The following is a 23,834-nucleotide window of genomic DNA, read 5'->3' as shown; positions in this document are numbered from 1 at the left end:
CTTTCTTTGTCTATCTGCCTGTCATTCTACCTCTCTATCCTATGTCTGTCGTTCTATTAGTTTGATCTGTCATTCTATATCTGTCATTCTATTTATATATCTGTTTCTCTCTCTCTCAGACAGCGTATGTACTCCCTTTCAGATATAGCATGTTTCAGTAGTATGTTGTGCTCATACAGCCACAAGTGTCCCATTCTGTCAGGTAGCTTATCAGACTGGTGTTGGCTGTAATTCATATGGCAACAGCAGTCTAATAGGCTGCCTGAAATTTTGGGTTTAGTCACCATCCGCATGTTTTCAGGGCTGAATTTTGTGCCATAAATGTTGAACTGAACAATATTTAGTAACTGGTGAATGTTCTCTCCAGTGAGCGATGGGTCTGAGCATTTAATGGATTATTTCCTGGTTTGTTGAGGCAGATAGATTTTATGCGAACATTTAAGTACAACCAATATTTAGCTTTTTATTGTAAACTAAATACAAATAGTGGTAAGATCAATCACTTTGCTTTTTCTTATTGCATTCAGCTATTTCTATTTCTCTAAGAAAGATAAGGCCAGTTATATATTTTACATTTCATTATCACAATAATAAAGCATTGTTTGTCACACGTGTTTGAGTTTTTCCCCACTGATGAAAAAGCACTTTATAGTAATTTTTTCCTAATTTGTTGGAACCATTAGCAACAAAGCATAACAGTTGGGGGCCATATGTGAACAACACTTCTTCAGTTCGAATTCAAAAGGTGCATTATGGGATTCTTTTGTTGTTTGTGACGGGTCATTGATTGTTGTATGTAGATTAATCGTCCTTTTCCCACCGCACTTGCAGATTAATTCAGGATAATGCAGATTGCCTCTATCTATCGAAGTATTCCACTTTCTGCAGTACAATTCAGGTGATAAATATCTTGTTACGTAATAATTCTGCGGACTGCATTTACCAGAGCCGTTGAAAAATTGTGAAACGGCTGTCTATCTTGTTTTTTCAAAGAGATTGACAGCGCGGAGCTATTAAGCCACGTGACCTCGTGGTGGTTAGATCAAAAAATGTTGCAACTTTTCAACGGCTCTGGCTCAAGGTGATAGTGATGGGATTTATGGCTCTTTGAGTGGGTTTCCGGATCTTGGCGATCCGTTCCTTTCAAAGATCTTTTGGCTCTTTTTAAATATTTAGTCAGTTTTAAGAACCCAGCTTGGGGGTATCTCAGTTTATCCTGGAAATAATCACTGAGAGGAATGATGAGGTGAGATTTGTAGTCAAATAGTTAAAACTCAGATATCACACACGAATATCTGAGTTTGAATTATTCTGAAATATTGATTATTACCTAATTTGACGTGTGTGGACTATATTCTATAGGGTTGCACAACATCCCTCTGCTTAGAAAGTGACATCACTATTTTGGATTTACCTTTAGTACAAAGTGTGTGTATGTGTAAAGCTATGTTGACTTATGTTATTCATACAATACCTACTCACAAATAAACATCAAAAACAAAGCGGGGTGCAATGAATTTCTGTGCAAAACAGCTTTTACTACAAACACTAACACTTCCACACAAGAATATTGTTATCACAAGAACATTTCGATAAAAAACCAAAAAACGGCTCTTTTTAAATATTTAGTCAGTTTTAAGAAGCCAGTTTGACGGCAGCGTGCACAAGCCATTGGCTCCGCTCCTACCTAATGACAGAGGGTTTTTTTCCACTGGAGTACTCACGTAAAGGATGCGCGCGCGTGCACAAATACTATCATGCTGTTTAGGCAGTAGCACCCCTGCGCTGGGTGCGCCCCTTCCCCTATAACTGAGGAGCTAATTTGTGTGCATTGTGTGAAACACTCATAGGAAAAAAGAACGACTCCCCTCCAGCCGCGACTCGGATTACTATCGTTCATGTTCATGAGCCGATCAAAGGAATCGGTTCGTTCGATCCAACTCTACAAGGTGAGCAGTTGCACACAAATAAATAAGTTACCATATCGCATATCGAGATGAATCCAAATCCAAACATCGTTCATGTTTATGAGCCGATCAAAGGAATCGGTTCGTTCGATCCAACTCTACAAGGTGAGCAGTTGCACAAAAAAATAAATAAGTTACCATATCGCATATCGAGATGAATCCAAAGACAAGACAACAATTCTGGAGTGGACCCCTCTCTCTCTCTCTCTCTCTCTCTCTCTCTCTCTCTCTCTCTCTCTCTCTCATACTTGTTGTATGCAACATCTCTCAGATATTTATTCACTATTGAATATCCAATAACTCAAAATACAATCACTTACTCAATTACAATATACAAACAATTAAATACGTATACAAAGCAAAAAAAAAAAACAATTGTAATTGGTAATCAGTATTTTGTGTTACATAAAAAACAATTCCAGAGAAATACCAAAAAAGTTAGAATCAAAACACTAAAAACATTGCTTAAACATACCAATGTACCTGCATACACTACTATATCAACATCTATATTTGACTGTTTTCTTTCTCTTTGTTATATTTTTCTCTCATCTGTGTCATTGATTTCTTACCTTGTATAAGCTACTGTTAATTTGCAATTTTGCTAAAAAAAAAAAGAAACACTAAAAACAGAGCAATCATTAACTGTATAATCAGTAATCATAAATAATCAGACAAAAATAAAAAACAGAAAACATAATTGCCAATACTAATGAAATGGGGGCAATCTGTAATCATAAGTGGCAAGGTAATAATTAAATAAAAATATCAGGGATTGAGAAACCCGTCAATATATCAGATACTAGTAATAATAATAATAATACAAATTCAGCACTAATTCTAGGTCTTCTAACTTACGGCCAGATGTTTGTGCTTCCATTGAAGCTCAAGATGCTCTTTGAATCATTTTCAAATCTTGCTGGAGAAAAAACCCAGGGGCAAACTAAGACATTTTGATAGTCTTATTTTTCCAGTTCAACTTTCTTATGCTGACACTGGAGAATGAGTATTCATAAGTGGCTCAAAAAAATGAATAAGCATCACAGGTAAACATTGCTTTTATTTCATTAAATATATTGAAATTATTCAAATACTTATAAATGAACTATGGTTAAGTTAGATAAATATATATTTGTGTATCACAAAATGATGCATTTAACTGCCCCATTTTAACAAATATATTTCTCCAGAGGCCAGTTAAGTCATATAATATGGAATCATATGAAATCAGTATTGTCACATCTTTATGATAAGCCGACTATGATAGGTGTGTGTAACTGGAGATGATCTGCTCTAGTGCAGTAAAACTGTCCAGAAAATCCTCCTCAGAGATTCCAAACTTTGTATACTGATGAACATAAGCCCTACAGAAAAAAAAAAAAGTATTTAAAAAAGAAAAGAGAAAAAAAGGACACTACAGAAAATGTTCCAGTATTAATGCTTCTGTATTTCTCACCTTGAGGCAAACATGTTCCAAGCCTTCCTGACTATATTGTCCAGTGGTTTTAAAAGGTACTGGCTGTTACTGACCAAAGTGGCAGACTTTTCATATCCATTGAAAGCTACAGGGGAGTTCCATGTGCTGAAACAATTTTCTGTTTTAAGCCACGGCACATATAACGAAGGATCCTTAAAACCATCTGTTGATTAAAGTATTTTTCATGTTAGTTTCCAATCCACCTTATGTGACCAAAAAAGTTTGAGAACCACCGTCTTACCCTGATTCACTATGGTAAGGTAAGCCTATTACATTTGTTCCTCGCATGTCTCGTCATTTCCGTAAATGGAGAAAAGTTGCTCCGGCTACTTTAACCCGTATGCTGTGGGACTGGCATTGGTTAGTTGTCTAAAACGAGCGAGAAAGGTTGACATGGAGCAGCTAAATCTCGAACCTCCGGGGAATCACACATTTTAAACTAACTAAGAACAGAAGAGAGGCTGCTGGTTAAAATAGAACGCGACAGGGCTTGTAATTAAACAAGAATCAACATTGGCTTGGCTTTTCAGAGATGACATGAACGGAGGGATTTGAAATGTTATAAAAGCGACGCGGAGATGGCGTTTTTATTACTCAACAGTTAAAGTATTTTATCATACAGATATATAGCCAAATGTAGCTCTCTAAAAGATTTCAATGTTAAGCATTATCTATTGTGAATACTCATTTCATTATGGTTGCATTATGTAGTGCTGTGCTGAAATTTATTTTCAAGAAAGTACCGTGTCTATTAATGGGTAAAAACTACAGTAACATCTTCAGTCAGCTTGAGATCTTTTTCATCTAAACTGGTTTTATCTCTTAAGCCTAGTAGTGAATTTTTATGAGCAGTAGGATAACCATGTTCATCCGCGCAGTCCCGCAGAGCTGAAGCACAACCAAAATAATGTTCTTCCGCAAAATTCAGTTTTATTTTTTAACCGCTGTTGGGCCAAAAGTTACAGTGTACCTTTAAAAATGCTTGGTAATGGATGGAAGTACATTAAAGGGCTACTTGCCTGTAACTGCAGTAGATACGTCTTTCCCCCGCAGTATTAGAACATTAGCAAGTGATGAATTGAAACTTTTATGCCTACTGTTCGTCAAGCTCTCTCCTCCTGATGTGACGTTTACTGTCCAGTCAATTCCTTTCAAAAATAAAGCCTTTTAGCTCCACAAAACCATTAATGTAGACAATCAATGAAGTAATATTTTGCATTTCTTCTGTTATGTGTCATATATAAAGCATCCTTCCTAATATTACATGAATAAGTGACATCACAGCACTCACCTTCTTCCATCCTAGCGTTGGCGATGAGCATTTGACGTAAATGCTTGAGTAGACCGGGCCAGTTAAACACACTGTAGGCCAGAGACGTGCTGGACATCTGAGGAATGTTACTCAAACTGAGCAGTTTGTACTCGGGGTGACACACCAGAGAACTCAGTAATTCCCCTGTAGACAGCAGATAAACACTAGTAAAGGAATGTCATTTTTCCCTGATGACCCTCTGAAATTGGACATGAACTGTGAGGCGTTTGTACCTATGGGGTTTCTGTTGTAATGGCAGGGTGAATCAGCAGTATAAGCGGGCTGAAGCACACTGCCCAGCTGGTGAGCGATCACCTTATTAATGTCACTGATGGACATGTGTTTGAGGTTCATCAGATGGCTGCAGATTTTGTGCACAGTGTCATTCTCATGAACCAGAATAGCATCAGAGAGCTGGTAGAGATGTGACAGGGTGAGCACAGAGTTGTAGTTTTGCACGATCACCTGGAAAGGAAAAAAGTGATTATAATAAGGATCAATGCCAAATAAGAGTGTCCATGATAAAGAAAAGGACAAAATCTAGTTTAAAACATGTGCCAAGTTCTTAGAAATGTACTCTTTGTATTCATGTATAGTTTTGATGGCAAGATAAGACGCCACACTTTCCCAGTTGATTAATCAGTAAATCAAGACAGTTTTTTTATTACACGTTTTCTAAAATGTTGTTTAAATATGCAAATGAATCATCTAATTAAAAATGCACTAATTTGCATACATTTCCAGAACAGATATCTGAACATTGGATGAAGCCAGGTTTAAAGTTCTTGTATCATTTTGTTTACATATTAGTTAAAGATTTTTACAGAGGGGGATTTGGGATCTGTTTTTATCACTCCATTCATAGATCAGAAAATACTGTATATTCACCATATATTTAGGAATAAAATGTTATATAAATCAGGTGAATGATATATGAACAAAACACTGTAAAAAAAAAAAAATAATTACAAATTAGATAAGAATAAAACTGTAAAGTTTGGTGTATGTAAATGCAACTGTACTGTACTTGACTGTGCAATAAAATTAACACTTAATTTCATTTTGGATGTTTTCTTTCCATTAGTCTGAAATCAGGCATGGAAGAAAATCTCAAATGCTGAATTGAGTTCTCTCTCACATCTTCTTGAGCTTGAATGGACAAATTCACACAAAATTATGTCAAAATGCCCATCCTGGCAAGTATCCTTGTAGCCTTAGCATTGAGCCTTGATATGTCATTACAGTTGTTTCACCCTGACATTTTGACATTGACAAAAAAAAGTTTAAAAAAAATCTAAATTCATAAATTAATTTTTTTTTTAAAATATAAGGTCTATTCAAATCATTGATTATTTGACCTATATTTTAAGGCATTTCTGAACAAATGAATAGATCCCTACAAAAACAATTGTCATGTCAATGACTAAACTGCTACTACATCAATGATACATTAAAATACAAAAAGCTCAATACCTCACCAGCTCCATAGGGCCATGTTATTTGATTTAGGATGAAGGACTGGGGGTATAAGTCCCTCAAACGTTGAGTGATGTAGGTACCCACACCAGAACCGGTGCCACCTGCAACACTCATCATGGTGAAAATGCCTGCAAGACGATCACATCGCTCGATCTCCATCCGCACCATATCCTCTACAGCCTCTTCATGACGTGGTCCATGAACACAGAACCTTCAGAGAACAACAGTAAACTGAACTCACACATAAAAAACACATTAAGAGCTCAAACTAAGCGCTGATCTTCTTCTTACCCATGTGCCCAGTTGTTTCCAGAGCCCTGCTTCTGGGAGAAATGTGCTTTGTCTCCATACCTCCATCTTCCAGATTTTGAAGCTTTGGCTATTGCTTGAGAGATAACCTTGGGTTCCATATCAACAAGTACAGCCCGCGCCACAAGTTCTGTGAGACATAAACATTGGGAACTTAATAGATATCATATTACAGAGGTATTAGGAAACATCAGTGAGTTGTGTTGAACCTACCTCCAGTTGAGCTTTCATAAAAGAATCTCTCATCGCTGCATTGCTTGTACTTCTTTCTGTTTGGTCCATTTGAGTCATCGCTTATGACACTGAAGAGCTCGTGTCCGATCTGATTCCCACACTGACCCAACTGTAAGCTTACAACCGACATATGCATCTACGGGCTCTATCTGTCCACATTAACGTTACGCATTAAACGATACGACAAACGTCTCACACGATCTCATAGCATTATTTAAGTAACGTTACACAACTCACAAAAGTGTAGCTATAGCAACGTTTACCTCCTAGCTCAACGAGACAAATTCCCTGGATGTCAGTTTAATGTTCGGAGAGTCGAAACAAAGCTATGGCATACACAATATCACGATTCATTAATTGACTACTTTACAAAAAAACTTTTACAAAGTGAAAGAAGAGAATTTGTGCCTACAGCTGAAGGCGGGTGCAGTTTTGCAAGCGTCAGAACTGATGCATGATGGGACTGAGAGCTAACGTTACAGTGAAAAACATCTCTACAACCATCAGATGGCGCACAAAACATACATTCTGCGGGCTTCCTTGTTCTACTTGCGTATTGTGGTAGATATCACGAAAACACTGCGTTTAAAACATGTTGAAATTACTGTCATTTCGAGGTTTCAAATTGTAAAAAGCGTTCACGTCGTTGTAGAGTAAGTAACTTACACTATGCAAGATGGGGCTTTTATGAGAGCTTCTTGTACCACGTGACCGCTGTACAATTGATTGTGGTGTGTCGCCATAGAAATGCGATCATCTCAGAATCTCAGAATAGAACGTCACGTGTTGTCATATCGAGGCTGCCATAGACCATAGACTGTAAAAAAAATAGCCATAGACATAATAAATATTTATGCTGTCTATTGAGCCTGCCTACGGTAATTATGATATTGCGTGAACGCACACAGCATATTTCACCCCAAATCAAACTGAAAATTAGATGAATAATATTTTTGCATAAAGCATAAGATCAAATTCTTTTTACGCGTCGTGGCGACTCTCCTTAGATTTTCATCCATGCATCAACATAAACTAATTTTAGTTCAACAAATAATACAATTACAATGTAAGTAATAAGTAATTGTGTTTTTTTTCATATTGCATTACAATAATAAGAATGTATTTATATATTTTTAATATTTATTTATTCAAATGAATGTGTTTATTTATTTGTATTACATTGAATTTTAGGAAACGTGGGAATTTTTATTATTATTATTATTATTATCATTATTATTATTGATTCAGGGTTAAAATATGATAATGTTGAGATATATTACACACACACACACACACACACACACACACACACACACACACACACACACACACACACACACACACACACACACACACACACACACACACACACACACCAAGAAAAAGCTTTCTTGGTTTGGAATTTATATATAAATGTATACAGTACCAGTCAAAAGTTTAGGAAACATTACTATTTTTATGTTTTTGAAAGAACCCTCTTGTGCTCATCAATCCTGCATTTACTTGATCAAAAATACAGAAAAAGTAATATTGTGAAATATTATTACAATTTAAATTAATGGATTTCTATTTGAATATAGGCTACTTTAAATTTATTTCTGTGCTGCAACGCTGACTTTTCAGCATAATTACTCCAGTCTTCAGTGTCACACAGTTATGGAAACAGTTATGCTTAATATCTGTTTTATAACATGATATTTTTTTTCAGGATTCCTTGATGAATAAAAAGTTTAAAAAGAACAGCATTTATTTAAAACAGATTTTTTTGCAACAATATACATTGTTGTTTCAAAATTTGAGATCAGAAGTTTATTTCTGTCTTCTTTTTTTCAAAGAAATGAATTATTCAGCAAGGATGTGTTAAATTGATAAAATGTGATACCAAATATGTATATTGTAAGAAAAGATTTCTATTTTGAACAAATGCTGTTCTTTTGAACTTTTTATTCATCAATGAATCCTGAAAAAAGCATCACAGGTTCCAACCAAATATTAAGCAGCACAACTGTTTCCAACATTGATAATGAATAAGTATCACATCAGCATATTAGAATGATTTCTGAAGGATCATGTGACACTGAAGACTGGAGTAATGATGCTGAAAATTCAGCAATGCACCATAGAAATAAACTATATTTTAAAGTTTATTAAAATAAAAACCATTATTTTAAATTGTAATAATTTTTTCACAATATTACAGTTTTTTTCTGTATTTTTGATCAGATAAATGCAGGCTTGATGAGCATACCAGACTTCAGACTTCAAAAACAATAAAAATAGTAGGCTAATGTTTCCAAACTTTTGACCAGTACTATATAATATATATATATATTTACTTATTTATTGGACGTGTTTTTTGACAGCTGCCTAACGTTGACACATAAAAACACAGTTTGCAGTCGATCGAGAGTATTTTCTATGATTTTCCACATGGTATTTTCCCGCATTCCTCCGCGCGGGGGTGTCGTCAGTCAGTTTGCGAGTCCATGCCGGTCATGGCGTCTGTGCGTTTATGTCCATGAGGCGGGAAGAGCGAGCTCCTCACGCGGTGTGAAGTGATACCAGACGGCGAAATCAACGATGGCTGGCGTTTTCGACATCGATCTGGACCAGCCGGAGGAAAATGTCTCCGATGATGAGCTGGAGGAGGTAACGGCCGGTCGGGTTTGAAGTAAACGGCACGCGGGAGTGTCTTCCACCCCTAGCAGAGTGTGCAGGCCCGAGGCCCGAGGAATACGCGTCAGGCTGCTTTATGTTATGCTAACACCATTACCGTACAGTGTGTTTTGTGTACTTAATAAATGTGCTATTCTGCATGTCAGCACATGTGTCAGAGATATCGGAGTTTTACTACCCGAAATGTGTCTTATATGTACTAGTCGAAGATAGTAGCCGGAGATAATAAGGTTGTATTTAAACTTACTACTTGACAGTACAGTGTACAGTTAAGGCCATTTAAAGGGCTGGACTTACGCGTTGCCTTTCACATAGGATGTTGCAGTGCATCACACAGATATAGTTATTTTTGCATGCATATCGCTTTACATCGTTTACTGACTTTAATAAGTCTTGTTATATTTAATAGGATCAGTCAATTAGGAGTTGCAACGCCATAGATGGTGCATGTCACCTTATGGGGTCTCTGGGAATAGTATTGCGAAATCCGATACCTTACGTTTTCATGTTAAGACTAGAAGTGCTGCCAACTGTTGCCTCGTAACGTTATCTCTTCGTGTCCTGATCATCTGTCCACCCAACATAACCATGTTCACCATTGCAGTGAATTGAGCTTTTATTGATCCATGCATTTAATGCTTCTCTTCTGCAGGCTCAGATCAATGACCTTATAATGGATCAATGCAGTGGCTTTGAATTGTGAGTATATGTAGTGGTTGCAGTTAAAATGTAGAATGTTTTATTGTTTAATATTTAAACTTAAATTATTAAACTAAGTTGCAGATTGACAGATTCTAAAAAAGAATACACTTGGGGAGGAAAAAAACGCCTATTTACACAAATATTCTAATACTGATAATTGGAATAATGCACTTTGCCATTTGACATTTTTGTTTTGTTCTTATAGTAACATGGACGACTGTGAGAAGATTGAGATATCAGAGGACAATGTGAACCAAGGCACTGAGAACATCCGTCCAGAGTGCTTCGAGCTTCTTCGTGTGTTGGGGAAAGGTGGTTATGGAAAGGTATATATATATTTTTTTATTGTATCAGGGGTTAATGAAACGGGGTTATTATATACCAACTAAAACTATTTAAAGCTCTTTTGTTATTCGAAATAAAGCTGAAATAAAATACAAACGGGTTAATTTAATGATTAACCAAAATGAATATTCTTGTCATTAATTACTCATCCTCATGTCGTTCTGAGCCCGCAAGGCCTTCGTTCATCTTCGGAACACAAATTAAGATATTTTTTAGTGAAATATAAGAGCTTTCTGACCCCCCAGACTGCGACGTTATTATCACTTTTAAGGCCAAGAAAGGTAGTAAATACATCGTTCAAATAGTCCATGTGACTACAGTGGTTCAACCTTAATGTTATGAAGCGACGAGAATAGTTTTTGTGCACAAAAATAACGACTTTATTCAAAAATGTCTTCTCTTTCGTGTCAGGAGGGCCATTTCTAGCCATTTTGACGCTCTTGGCGAAAGCCTTATTGGCGACCCACCGTCAAATCTTAAAAAGCAACATTAGTATTTCTGGTATTCATTTCAGGACCACTTGTATTAACTTCTCCTTTAAATAACGCGACACTATGCCCTCTTTATGATGCTGCTCGCATTAAGCACTATTAGGACAAATGAATCGATTCAGCATTTCAACACCTTCAGTAAAGATGCAATGAATTCGTCAAAGCGGTTTAATAAAGGATATATTAATGTTGTGAATCAGCACATTTTATTATACCATGGCCAATAAGTTTTATATGGGACAATTAAAAAACACTGATCCTTTAACAATGCATTGGTGCAGAAAGCACACCTTTTGGAGGTGCAAGAAGAGATGAATGCTTTCCAAATAGAACAGCAAACTTAATTCATCATGAAATGTACAGTTAGTTATATTTTGCCTCTAATATACACACAGCAATATTACGCTATCTGCCTATTTCACAGCGTGATTTTTGACTACCACAAATACTGCTCTAACAAAATAAGAATTTGTGTACTTTTTACTATACTTTTTTTTTTAAATTGGCCTTTGCATTTAGCTTTATTGTGTGGTTAAAATTGACCTTGCCAAAGCATTGACCGAGCTCTGTGATCTAATGGTGTTGTTGAGCGCTCCAAATGCAAACTTTACATCCAACAGTCAGACAGTAATTGGCAGTTCTCTTATCCAATGGCATATGGGAATTGACAGATTGGTGGCTGTGACTAGGGGTGGGAATCTCTAGACCCCTCACGTTACGATTCGATTAAGATTCAGAGGGCTGCGATGCTAAATCAATTATCGATGCATCTTTTTTTGTGTGTGTGACTATTTGGTACTTTTAAGGCAAGGACCCATAAAGAATTTACTTCCAATATCTTTTATTAATAAAACAAATGGAAGGGATTTGGCAAGTCAACTGTAAGGTTACATTTGCCAGCATTGGTCCCAACTTTGCAAAGAACCAACAGGAAAAGAAATGTGTGCCTGTACTAGCAGCATACTTGTAGTAAATGAATACAAACTTCTGCATATTCTAAATCTCTAACATAAAATACTAGACTTATAACCAACATCCTCCTGTTATGTGCAATTGAGCAATATAATCCTTCAGAAAAAAAAAATGAAATCACAAGAATACATTCACAAACAGCTTTCATACAAAAATGTAGAATTATGTACCAACAGCTCTCATACAAAAATAATGCTTGTGGACTTACGCATATTCTGAATAATTAGTGACCCTACATAGCTGCCCAATAAAGAGTCTAAGACTTATGACTTGACATTGTTGCTTTATACCACAATCAAAAACAGCTTATACAAAAAAAGGTACATGATCATCTGTAGAGAGCACAATCAAAATGTAACTTTTTTGTGACTGGCATTGCACTTAACCACACTGTGACTGTGGAGGGCAGTACGGTAAACCTACATTTAATGTACGTATAACAGATCGTTTTACAGCATATTGATGTGAAAACTAAACAATAAAGAAAGCAGCTCTCATACTAAAATATGAAATGGGCCACAATGAAATTATGCCATTTTTCCATATGTTAGTTTTTAACTTAATTTTTTTTATTTTTTAGAAAATTTATTTTTGACATTTGATAATCGATTCAGAATCGTCCACGTACGCATCGCGATGCATCTAAGAATGGATTTTTTCCCCCCACCCCTAGCTGTGACACCCTTTACACACACCCTGCTCATTGGCACCCTTCCAGCTGATGGCTCCCTAGGCGACCGCCTGTTTGCCTATTCCTAAAAACGGCCCTGCGTGTCAGTCTTGGACGCTGTTAACGTTGTAAACACAGTGAAGCGCTTCCGGGTTCTACGTCAGAATGCCGGCTTGTTATTGGCAGGCTCCTTTTCAGCATCACACGCATGCGTCATGGTGCTCAACATCAGAGACTGACACGATGAGCCGAGTGAACATGCAAATTCATTCCCTGACATTAGATGGCGCTTAATGTAAAACAGAAATACCCCAGAAATAACAGAAAATGTTGGAAAAAGTTACAAGCCTATGTACATGAAAGACAATTAAACTCACCATCAAGGCCCATTTGCTCTGCAATACCACTCCATTTATCAATATTTTTGTAGTCGCGTTTGTCATACAGTTCCTTATGTTCCGACACCAACGAGACCAGCAGCTCTACATTTATCTTGGCTTGCATCATCCTCCTCTTCTTCCCGGCAGTGTGTAGACGCTACTTGGCGTATATCTTCTTCGCCGTTATGTATGTGTGCTCGGCAAGACCGTTTTGTGTTTGAGCGCCCCCAAGTTGTGTTTACTGTAACTTCAGAAGCTCCAGACACGTGAACAAAAGCGCTAATCTCATTGGTCGGATAGTTTTTCACGCGGCGCGTCAAACCAAAAAAACGAACCCGAGGCGTTTTTTTAAAAAATTACGCTTTTACGCGTGGCGTTTTTCGCGTCGGTGTGCACACTCACATTGGCGCCCTTTGTTTAATCACGAGGCGTAAAACGTTGGCGAATATTGCGCGCGAAATTCGTCCCGGTGTGAACAGGCCTTTACGGGTTTGGAACGATATGAGGGTGAGTAAATACTGACAGATTTTTGGGTAAACCAAACAATTGAGATGTTGCCTGAAATAAGTTTGTTGAAGCTAAAACTGAAATAAAAATAAATTGAGGCTAAATAATAATATTTAAAAAGAACGAAGACCAAAGCACATGACAGAAATACTGATAATTAAACAAAATTAAATTAAATTTAAAATGTTAATAAAATCTATACATAATACTAAAATAACACAATTTTAACTATTTCTGTTTTTTTTTATTTAAATTTTTATAGGTTTTCCAGGTTCGGAAAGTGTCCGGTGCAGAATCAGGAAAAATCTTTGCAATGAAAGTCTTAAAAAAGGTTAAGCAAATTCCTTTAATTTGAATGCAATAGTTAACATCTGTCGCAATGTCTCAATGTCACCTTATTCTACTTGTAGGCTATGATTGTACGCAATGCCAAGGACACAGCGCATACTAAAGCAGAGCGGAACATATTAGAGGAAGTCAAGCATCCTTTCATCGTTGATCTAATCTATGCCTTTCAGACGGGCGGCAAGCTTTACCTCATCCTTGAATACCTAAGTGGTTCGTGAATCAAGAACAACCTTTGTCTCTGGGAGATAGAAAACTTCTCATTCCTTCCACTCCCCCCCTGTTGCTGTGGAGTTGCTAAAGAATATATTCTGCCATTGGTGGCATGCCTTCTTTGAATGTCTTTTTGTTTTAGTTTAGGGAATTTATTATTTAAATTTGTTTGCTGAAATGTTAAATATGTTAAAGTAAAACAGTACTTTTGCAGTGGGATCTTGTTTTGAAATTTGATGGGGTAAAGCTTCACTATCAGTCCTTCTCTGTGTTTGCTATTAAAACTGATGTTTGTGGTAAAAACGTTTTTCTTTTGCAGGTGGGGAGCTTTTTATGCAGCTTGAGCGAGAAGGGATTTTCATGGAGGACACAGCCTGGTAAGAGATTGGTTTGTTCGGTTCCATTTGTTATTTTTTAAATGGTTTTCTAGGACACATGAACACATGCATTCAGTAAGCCTTAAATTCAACATGATGAGATGAACAAAGATTATCATAATGATGCTTAGGGCTTTTTACATGCAGCTTTTACTTGGCTGAAATCTCTATGGCTCTCGGACATCTGCATCAGAAAGGCATCATCTACAGAGATCTCAAACCTGAGAACATCATGCTCAATAACCAAGGTTTAGGCGTTTAATTTTATAATTTAGAAAGGAGTAAATTGACAATGGAAGTACATTTTTAAAAATTTTAACAATCTGTTTTCTGTATTATCACAGGACATGTAAAACTGACTGATTTCGGGCTGTGTAAGGAGTCGATTCATGACGGCACAGTGACCCACACTTTCTGCGGCACAATTGAGTACATGTGAGAGACGTTTAAAGAAGTCCTTAACATTCTTGTAATGTCTGAGTTGCTAATTTCCTGTTTTTCAAATGTCTCTTCATTGCCTGACATGCCTGTGTGACATGCATTTAGATGAATTCTACAGTAGCGTGAGAATTCCTTTATTTCAGGGCTCCAGAGATCCTTATGAGAAGCGGACACAATCGGGCTGTTGACTGGTGGAGTCTGGGGGCTTTGATGTATGACATGTTAACAGGAGCAGTGAGTATATGTGTCTTGTGAATGTGTCTTAGTACAGTGCATTTGTTTTTTGTATTTACATTGTGGAATTTAAGTTACATAATTAATTTCAACAATCAATTAGTGAGTACACTATGTATTTTTTGGCCTTCTAAAAATTTGCGGAAGAACATTGTTTTGGTTGTTCTGTGACTGTGCAAATGAATGTGGTTCTTTCACATAAAGAAAAGAGAAAAGATTATCTGACTGCTCATAAAACACTCACTACTAGGCTTAATAGATATAACCAGTTTAGATGAAAAGGATCTCAAGGTGACTGAAGACGTTACTGTAGATTTACCCATTAATAGACAAGCTACTTCCTTGAATATAAATTCCAGCACAACGCTAAAAAAACTATAATGAAATGAGACTTAACAATAGATAATGCTTTATAGTGAACTCTCTTAGAATTGATCTGTTCAAGAAAATACCTTTACTCACCTGTTGAGTAATAAAAACGCATCCCTCAATTCTCGCCATTTCCGAAAAGCCAAGCCAATGTTGAGTCTTGTTTTATTACAAGTAGGGGTGGGCGAAATAGCCTAAAAATTCTATCACGATATTTCAAGAATATTTGCGATAATGATATTTATGACGATATAGACATTTTTTTTGTTGTTGTTGAAAATTTTCTTAGTATGTTTATCTCGCCAAAATGTTTGCTCACTCATTGCGTTTTTACAATGTGGTAATTTTGTTGTTAAGAGTTTACACAACACAAGGAAGCTTGATTTCAATCTTTGAATTAAATGTTAAATGTGTGTAGGTCTAACACCAGTATTCAGAAATACTACAGAAACATAATAAAGTAATCAAATGTAAAATAACACATAGTCTTTTAGTTCTGTTTCCTGATTAAATTAAATACATAGGCTAATAATTCTAATTCATCACAATTAAAACTATCTTTTGTTGTTTTGACGACAACATTAATGACAGACGCATAGCCTATGGCTGCTGTCACTTTTACAGCTAGTGCACGGATCCATTGCTGTTTTCATTATACTGTCTGTCACACTGTCACATGCGTTTTATACATAACCGACTGTGTTTATGAGAATACTTACCACGACCGGAAGTTTGACACAATTTTGCTTTAGTTTCTCGCGAGCTGTAGGCTACTCTATGTATGCACGCAGACGCAGTGCAACTCTCTCAGAGAGTGCGCGAGTAGCTTACTGGATAGTTTAAAACCGCTTGAATGTTTAAACTGATAAGAATTAAGACGACTTGAAAATTACAAACTTTAGTTACGATGCACTGATGGGCCGATTGTGCAAGAGACCATTCAGTCATGTCCCGACTCCTAAACGCGCGCGAGAGAAGACGCGCGTCGGCAGCCCCGCTGAACACTCAAGCTGTTTGTGAAATTGCTAAATCGTCATCGGAGGCTGACAGGCTGCTCTCGCGCTCAGACAGGTGGTGTTGTTGTGTGTGCTAGGGAAAGTAAATGCGCCATACGTCATCGCGTCGCTATATCATTGATATCGCGATATGACACTTTTTTATCATGTAAAAATGTATACCGGTATTATCGTGGACGGTATGATATGGCACACCCCTAATTACAAGTTTTGTCGCAATCTCTTTTTGCCAGCAGCCTCTCTTCTGTTCGGCGTTTGTTTAAAACGTGTGATTCCCCGGAGGTTCGAGATTTAGTTGCTCCATGTCAACCTTTTTTCGCTCTGTGCCAAGTTCTGCCAACTAACCTGTGCCACTTCCTCATCATACACGCGTCAAAGTAGCCGGAGTAACTTTTCTCTATTTACGGATATGACGAGACACACACGGACGAGTGACGAATGTACGCAATTTCCCATCAGGTCTAAAATATAAACACTTATAAATAGGCTTACCATAGTGAATCAGGGTAAGACAAAAAAAAACTTTGTTAGATAGATTGATGTATTGACCCATTATTTAAAATTTGAAGAGAACAAAAAGTTACAAAATATACCTTGAAGTGTGATTAGTTGACTAGTTATTTAGGCAACGCACCAGTGAATCCGCTAGGGGGGCATAAAAGTTAATGTGCTTTTAATATATTAATGAAATATGTTAATTTATTCACAAAATGTGATATTTAATTCTGGTTTCTAAAGACTGCTCAGAAATACATTAATTGTGATTGAATTTTATTACTTAAATATCTTTTTCTCAATTTGTTCTTTTACAAAATATTGTAAATTAAATGTATGTAATTAAAATCTTTGAAGAAACAAGTATTAATTTCACATACACTGTCAAAATAAATTAAAAGCAAATATTTTCAATCTAGCATACACAGGGATTGAAGTTCTCCGTCGCTAAGACAGATTTCTGTTAATTGCAGCGAGTCTATGACAGATTTCCGTCAATTGCAGGGTTCCCGTCTGTCCTTAATGTCTTCAATTCACTTTTCATAATTTTAAGGCCGTAAATAGGCTTTCATTTCTCAAATAGTGTCTTAAATTAAGGAAAGACGAGTTGTATTCACCCTGCTGAGGGGGATGTGATCAAAGCCTGGAGTGGAGCGAAAGCACGTTGCTCTCTCCACTCCACGCATTCTGTAATCACTTCGCTTATGGTCCACTCCGGGTTTTCAAATCCCGCTTCATTGTTTACTCAATTAATCTTAGCTTTGAAAAAGTGCAAGTCAGGCTACAGCTGAGCGCTGAGGTAGAACTATATTTCAGGTACCATGGACACACTTATAATTAGGGGTGCGCCGATCTGATTATCAGTGTCGGTATTGCTCCGATACTAGCAATATTTGCCGGATCGGGTATCACCAGACGAGACCATCCAAATCCGATCCGATATTGTATAGCCTACGTATGTTATTGTTATACAACACAAAAGGCACAAAAACATTATAAAGCACTATAATGTTTTCGTGTACTGTATTCCAGGATTTCTGAAGCCATTACATATAGTTAAATGTGAGGTACAGATTTAAATCGTTAAATTAATCTTCACCTAAGTGCTTCCCTCCGCTGCGGCTGTCAGTCATTCTCAGCACTCAAACAGCGCGTTGCGCTCGGGTAAAACAGTCAACACGATGAAACTCTCTCCAAGATGAGTCAATGTTCCTATTATTATACTGTAGATATGTAGATAAAGGTCATGGTTTGCATAAAAGGACTTTAACGTGCTGGAGTTTCACATGTTACTTTCAACCGGGTGTCTGTTAGATCACAACACAACTGCTCAGTGATCACAACACTGGAGTAGAGAGCGATATAATTGCTCTTCACACGCACATTAACTGAAATTTAAAACTGTTAAAAGGCTCAAACTAATGAATAAATAAAGAAATATATGTATATCTTACTTTTGTGCTTTGAACTTTTCAATGCGACGCGCTGCGGGCCGTGACTCCATGTTGCTTCGAGCGCATTATTCTGCGCACAGGATGCGCATTAGGTTTCGTGCCGCTCTGAATTGGAGCCTTTCATATTACAATACTTTTGCGCAATGGCAGTTTATTGATAGCCTTAGTTGTTCTGTCCAATCTATTTATTATATGTTGCTGATTCATTAAAAAGTTGCGCTTAAAATTTTAAAATAAATGTATTTTAATTATATAGTATATATTTTGTCTGTATTGCTTTACAAAGTAAGGAAAATAATGTTTAAGTCAAGCTTTGATGCCTTTAACAAAAGAATAATCCCAGTCTCTTCCCCACAGTGAGGCATACAGATACAGTTTATTAGGTAATTTGGCACTGTTTTTTTAATTATTATTTTAGTATTGGATCGGTATCGGCCAATACTGAGTCCCAGGTATCGGAATCGGTATCGGAGGCAAAAAAAGCGGATCGTGCCACCCCTACTTATAATGCAGGAAGTCTACTATGCATTGGAGATCGATAAAAGTGTAAAAAATAAATGGAGATGGGCTTGGCTTAGCGAAATGGGGGAGAATGGCAAGCCTTTTAGTTTGTGGGCTTAAAAAATCAAATAGCCAGGTAACGTTACGTGTCTTTGCACAGTATGTCACAGGAGACTTCAATATGGCAATAATGGCAAAAAAACTAAACAATTCATAGATTAAAATAGCTTTTAAAATACGCAAACTGGCAATATTAAAGCGGTTTAAATCATCTCTCTTTAAAACTCTATTGGTCTCTCGACTATTTAAATAAAGTTAAAGGAATAGGCTATGAATTGGCCTTAAAAAAATTTCAGTCAGAAGATTTTTTTAACTTTAATCCCTGCATACAGGTTTAGTAAAATGACAATGTAAAAGCCAGTTATCTAATGTTCAGACCAAAAATTTTGTTTATTTTAATATATTTATATTTATCAGCGGGGTTCCTTACACGGTGATCATTGTATTTGTGATCCTTAGAATTAAAAAGTTTAAAAACCCTAGATCTAGTCTTTGATCATCCCTACTTTAAATTGATGTGGATTTCCCTTTGACGTGGATGTTTTTTGCCTTTCTAGCCCCCCTTCACAGGAGAAAACCGGAAGAAAACCATTGACAAAATTCTTAAATGCAAACTGAACCTGCCACCCTACCTCACACAAGAAGCCAGGGATCTTCTCAAAAGGGTAGGCTAACATTTATTTTATTATTTTTTCTATCTTTGTTTCAGTTGAAAAAAAAAAAAAGACGACTTTTGGTGATTTTGTAATAATTTGTTCAATTTGTGTTCAGCTACTCAAAAGAAGTGCCTCATCTCGGCTTGGGGCTGGACCTGGAGATGCAACAGAAGTACAGGTCTGTTTACAGCTCTATAAATAAACAAATATATATATATATATATATATATATATATACACATACATACATACATACATACATACATACATGCATACATAAAAAGAAAAAGTTTGTGTGTGTTTTTTTAGTATCATATTTGATACATCAGGCTTTTATGGATCATTTAGTATGATATAGGAGAATATGGGGTTCATCTTTGAGGAGAATAGGCCTCAATTTTATTCAGAGGCTCAAACTGTGCAAACAGCCATCTGGTGCAGTTGAATTCATTTTCAGGACAGTGTTTTAACTAAAATATTTGTATTATTGCCATGAGGACACGCCCCACCCCCTGAGTAGTAGAGTACTCATTTTTGAGACCTATCAGTACTCGAAATAAATAAAAAAGGCCCAATCCCTTTTTTTTTTTAGCAAAGTTTTGATCATGTTAATAATTTTAGAGGCCTCAGAAATTTGCATATAAAATATGATTCAGTAGGAGTTTTTAAGCGTTAGTTCAAAATATTGAGTTCTTGGTGCTTTTAACTGTGATTTTTATTTTGCTTCAATTTATCTTCTAGACTCATCCCTTCTTCCGACATGTTAATTGGGACGACCTTCTCGCGCGTAAAGTTGAACCACCATTCAAGCCTTTCTTGGTAACTATTGCCACTTTTTGTGTTGCTTCCTAGCATCTTGAGGGTTAATTGAGTATATATGAATTACATAATCTGTTGACTCATTTCGACAGCAATCTGCTGAGGATGTGAGCCAGTTTGATTCAAAGTTCACCAGCCAGACTCCCGTTGACAGTCCTGATGACTCCACACTGAGTGAAAGTGCAAATCAGGTCTTTTTGGTAAGGCAGATAATCATGATTTTATTGTTCTGTATGGAAGCTTGTTTCTGCCATGGAGTGAGAAAGGGTAATTGCGACTTTATCACAATTCTGACTTTTTTCCCCCACAATTTGTTATATTCTTTATAAGTTATAAACTGTATTTGGGAGTTAGCAATGTTTCTGCCATGGAATAAAATGGTTGTGACTTTTTATCTTGCAATTGGTAGTTTTGTAAATTTCTGATTTAACGAAATTCTGAGTTTATAGCTGTCAATTCAGAGTTTTTTTTCTTTTTCATCTCAGAATTGTGAAAATTCTGAGAGAAAAAGTCGCAATTACCTTTTGCTTTTTTCAGTGCTTTCAAGCTTCCTTAGTCTTTCTTGTCTGTTCTGAGAAAATTCATTGCTTTACTTATCTGGTTTTAAATCTTACAGGGCTTTACGTATGTAGCTCCATCTGTGCTGGAAAACTTAAAGGAAAAGTTCTCTTTTGAGCCAAAAATTCGTTCACCTCGCCGTTTTTTGGGAAGCCCTCGAACGCCTCTCAGGTAATCAGACTTTTTTGGCTTAGAAATGTAACACATTTTTTAAAAATCGAATTAAATTTTAACCTCACTGTCTTCTATCTTTCAGCCCGATTAAGTTCTCAGGAGATTGTTGGCCACGAGGTCCCACCTTGCCCGAACCCTCCTCCCTCCAGTCACCAACAGAGCTCGCTATGGAGGTGTCAACTATGGATCAGATGGATGTCCAGGCTAGTTCCGAGGCTACCGCCCCTCTTCCCATCAGGCAACCCGCTGGTTCCAAGGCAGGCCAGTTTAAGCAGCAGGCCTACCCAGTCATCTCCAAAAGGCCAGAGCATCTACGTATGAACCTATGACCATTAGTCCAACTTAGAGTTTCCCTTTGCTTTCTCTATTTCTTTTATATGGACACTTGGGGAGAAGAAAGGTCCCCACCATCACTTCCATCTGCTATGTACTGTTCTTCACATCTGATGAGCATGTGTTTTTCACTGAGTTTGAAAAACTGCTACAGTTCCTCGCATCCCAAAAACAAAGAACTCATTCTTAGATGATTCCTGGTATTACATATCAAGTGGATTATCAGGATTGGGCCTTCTTTTGGATTATTGACTTTTTTTTCTACTTGATTTTACCATAAAAGGAACACACACACAAAAAAAACAATCACAAATAAAGACACTATTTGCCAATGTGCAGATAAGTTGATGGTTTCATCAAGATGATCAAGTGATGTTGAGGAATTGCTTCCAATGGGATGCTTTAAGTTTTTACAGTATTTCTTAGGAAAGTTGAATTGCTTTCCAGCTGTTAATGAATTGTACAAATCATTGTGGATTGCAAAATGAGAAGCATTTGTGGGAGTTTCACCCAGTCGTGGTTCGCAACCTGACTCTGAAGTCTTATACATTTTTAAATGAGTGTATCCCACAGTGCTTTAAAGATGATGGATTAATACATGAGCCTCAATAAAAACAAATACATTGACTTTTGCAAATTTATTACATGCGGAGTTGTCAAATTAGTTGAATTGGAGAGTTTGTAAGATCTCTGCAGCCGCAAACAGTGGTAATGATGTGCATTACAAGATTGTGCATTCATACACCTTCAGAATGTTGGGCGATAAGTGTTTTAATTTATTTCCATGATGGTAAAGCTGTATTTTCAGCATCATTACTCCAGCCTTCAATGTTACATGATCCTTGAGAAATCATACTGATTTGTTGCTCAAGAAACATTTATTACCAATGTTAAAAAATAGAAAGTTAAAAAAAGGTTACACTTTATTTTAAGGTAACATCGTTACATTGTACTTAACCCTTTCACACCTACGATCACGCCGGTGTGATTAGAACGGTCAGTGCATCACGTGATCAACTGCTAAATTCAAACGTGCTTTCGTGCGTTTGCTGGCGCTGAGCCAGAGAAGGACGCACTCAGTGCTGTCATATATCATAACTATTCAGTGTTTTCAACCACATAATGTTTATTTTACGTTTCAGATATTTAAATACACACAAGTACTAGCAAAACAATGATTTTGAGTCTGTAAAATACACACTGATGTCTATGGAAGCAGCAATAATAATCCTTTACATTATTATAAGACGACACGTTTTATTCATATCAGATACACATTATGTAAGTAGCTTTACATTTGACCCTATTCTTCTCCCAGTTCACCGGCCACTTACTTTCATGCATTTCGTGAGAAGTGGAGGAATTGACTCTCATTTTTTTTTAATCAGTGTAATGCCTCTTCACTGAATCAAAATCAAAACTTTTTTTTAAAGTTATGCAAGTTGCAACTCATTTTTGGGAATTAGGAAATTACAAAAAAGTTTTTTTCTGACACAACTAACGCATTAATGTTTCCGAATTGAGGAATCTTGAACTAACAATGCAAATGCTTTAACCTAGATTAATAAATTATTTTAATAAATGTATATATAATAAAGTAGTTAAATTCATTATGAACGCACATGAACAATAATTTTTTGTTTTTATAAATGAACATTAACCTAGATTCATGTAAAATTAATTTTTTTTAGTTCATGATGCTTAAGTTTTTTATACAGTGTTACAGAAGTTTATATAAAAAGTTTTTGTACATCAGTGGTTCTTAACCTTTTTAACTTAATGGCTCCTCATTGTCCATAACAATTTTCAAAATCCTCATGACAAAAAATACTTTACAGATTCTTTGCACCTAATAAAATATTTTAGAGCTTGGCAAAACTAGAACAATTTACGTTTAATACGTTTTTCTACCTTTACGAATACAAATGAGCAATGGCTGATCATAATGACATTTAGTTGGTGTAAATCATTTGAGTATAAACCATCATGCAGATGAAGCTACGCTTTAAAAAAAATTCCCTCAGGATTCAGCTCTTGCACAATATATCTATGTATTGTCCATAAGGGAGAACTCGGAATACTTATTTTATAGTGCAATATAATGCTTGGATAAACTCTTTTGTATCAGCAGAGGACATGCACACTTCAAAATGTTTTACCTGGTGAAAACATTAGTCTCGAATAGCATATCTGTGTGTCTGTGGGCACATGTTCATCATGTCTGAGCTCTTTTTAGTCCAAGCCAATCAGAATAATCTGCATTATAGC

The 23,834-nt window shown here is 36.4% G+C and overlaps 2 protein-coding genes across 4 annotated transcripts; one reads left to right on the top strand and one right to left on the bottom strand.

Moving 5' to 3' along the window:
* Window positions 1–2,218: 2,218 nt before the first annotated feature.
* On the bottom strand, window positions 2,219–7,316 carry tubd1 (tubulin, delta 1). Of its 3 annotated transcripts, XM_077208804.1 has the most exons (9): window positions 7,304–7,316; window positions 6,758–6,887; window positions 6,527–6,674; window positions 6,230–6,446; window positions 4,990–5,221; window positions 4,736–4,900; window positions 4,464–4,592; window positions 3,424–3,607; window positions 2,219–3,331 (listed from the first exon to the last, which is right to left on the bottom strand). In XM_077208804.1, exons 3-9 carry the CDS (start codon window positions 6,643–6,645, stop codon window positions 3,226–3,228), a joined length of 1,152 nt encoding a protein of 383 aa, XP_077064919.1. In that variant the 5' UTR covers window positions 6,646–6,674; window positions 6,758–6,887; window positions 7,304–7,316; the 3' UTR covers window positions 2,219–3,225. The 3 variants fall into 3 exon arrangements, with proteins under 3 accessions (XP_077064919.1, XP_077064917.1, XP_077064918.1); XM_077208802.1 differs by lacking the exon at window positions 7,304–7,316 and having other exon boundaries at window positions 6,758–7,221; XM_077208803.1 differs by lacking the exon at window positions 7,304–7,316 and having other exon boundaries at window positions 6,235–6,446; window positions 6,758–7,221.
* Window positions 7,317–9,240: 1,924 nt separating this feature from the next.
* Window positions 9,241–22,193, top strand: rps6kb1b (ribosomal protein S6 kinase b, polypeptide 1b). Its single transcript, XM_077208796.1, has 15 exons — window positions 9,241–9,427; window positions 10,107–10,153; window positions 10,362–10,482; window positions 13,784–13,852; window positions 13,932–14,079; window positions 14,399–14,456; window positions 14,604–14,704; window positions 14,801–14,891; window positions 15,041–15,131; window positions 19,584–19,691; window positions 19,798–19,860; window positions 20,424–20,501; window positions 20,594–20,701; window positions 21,118–21,230; window positions 21,316–22,193. The coding sequence occupies exons 1-15, from the start codon at window positions 9,359–9,361 to the stop codon at window positions 21,560–21,562; spliced, it is 1,512 nt and encodes a 503-aa protein (XP_077064911.1). The 5' UTR covers window positions 9,241–9,358; the 3' UTR covers window positions 21,563–22,193.
* Window positions 22,194–23,834: the final 1,641 nt, after the last annotated feature.

Source organism: Siphateles boraxobius, unplaced genomic scaffold (genome assembly GCF_051911475.1).
Source record: "Siphateles boraxobius isolate OS27281-9 unplaced genomic scaffold, OSU_SipBor_1 6, whole genome shotgun sequence".
In the NCBI taxonomy this organism is placed as follows: Eukaryota; Metazoa; Chordata; class Actinopteri; order Cypriniformes; family Leuciscidae; genus Siphateles; species Siphateles boraxobius.
The sequence above is the reverse complement of the archived record's forward strand: the minus strand, read 5'-3'. Positions and strand labels throughout refer to the sequence as shown.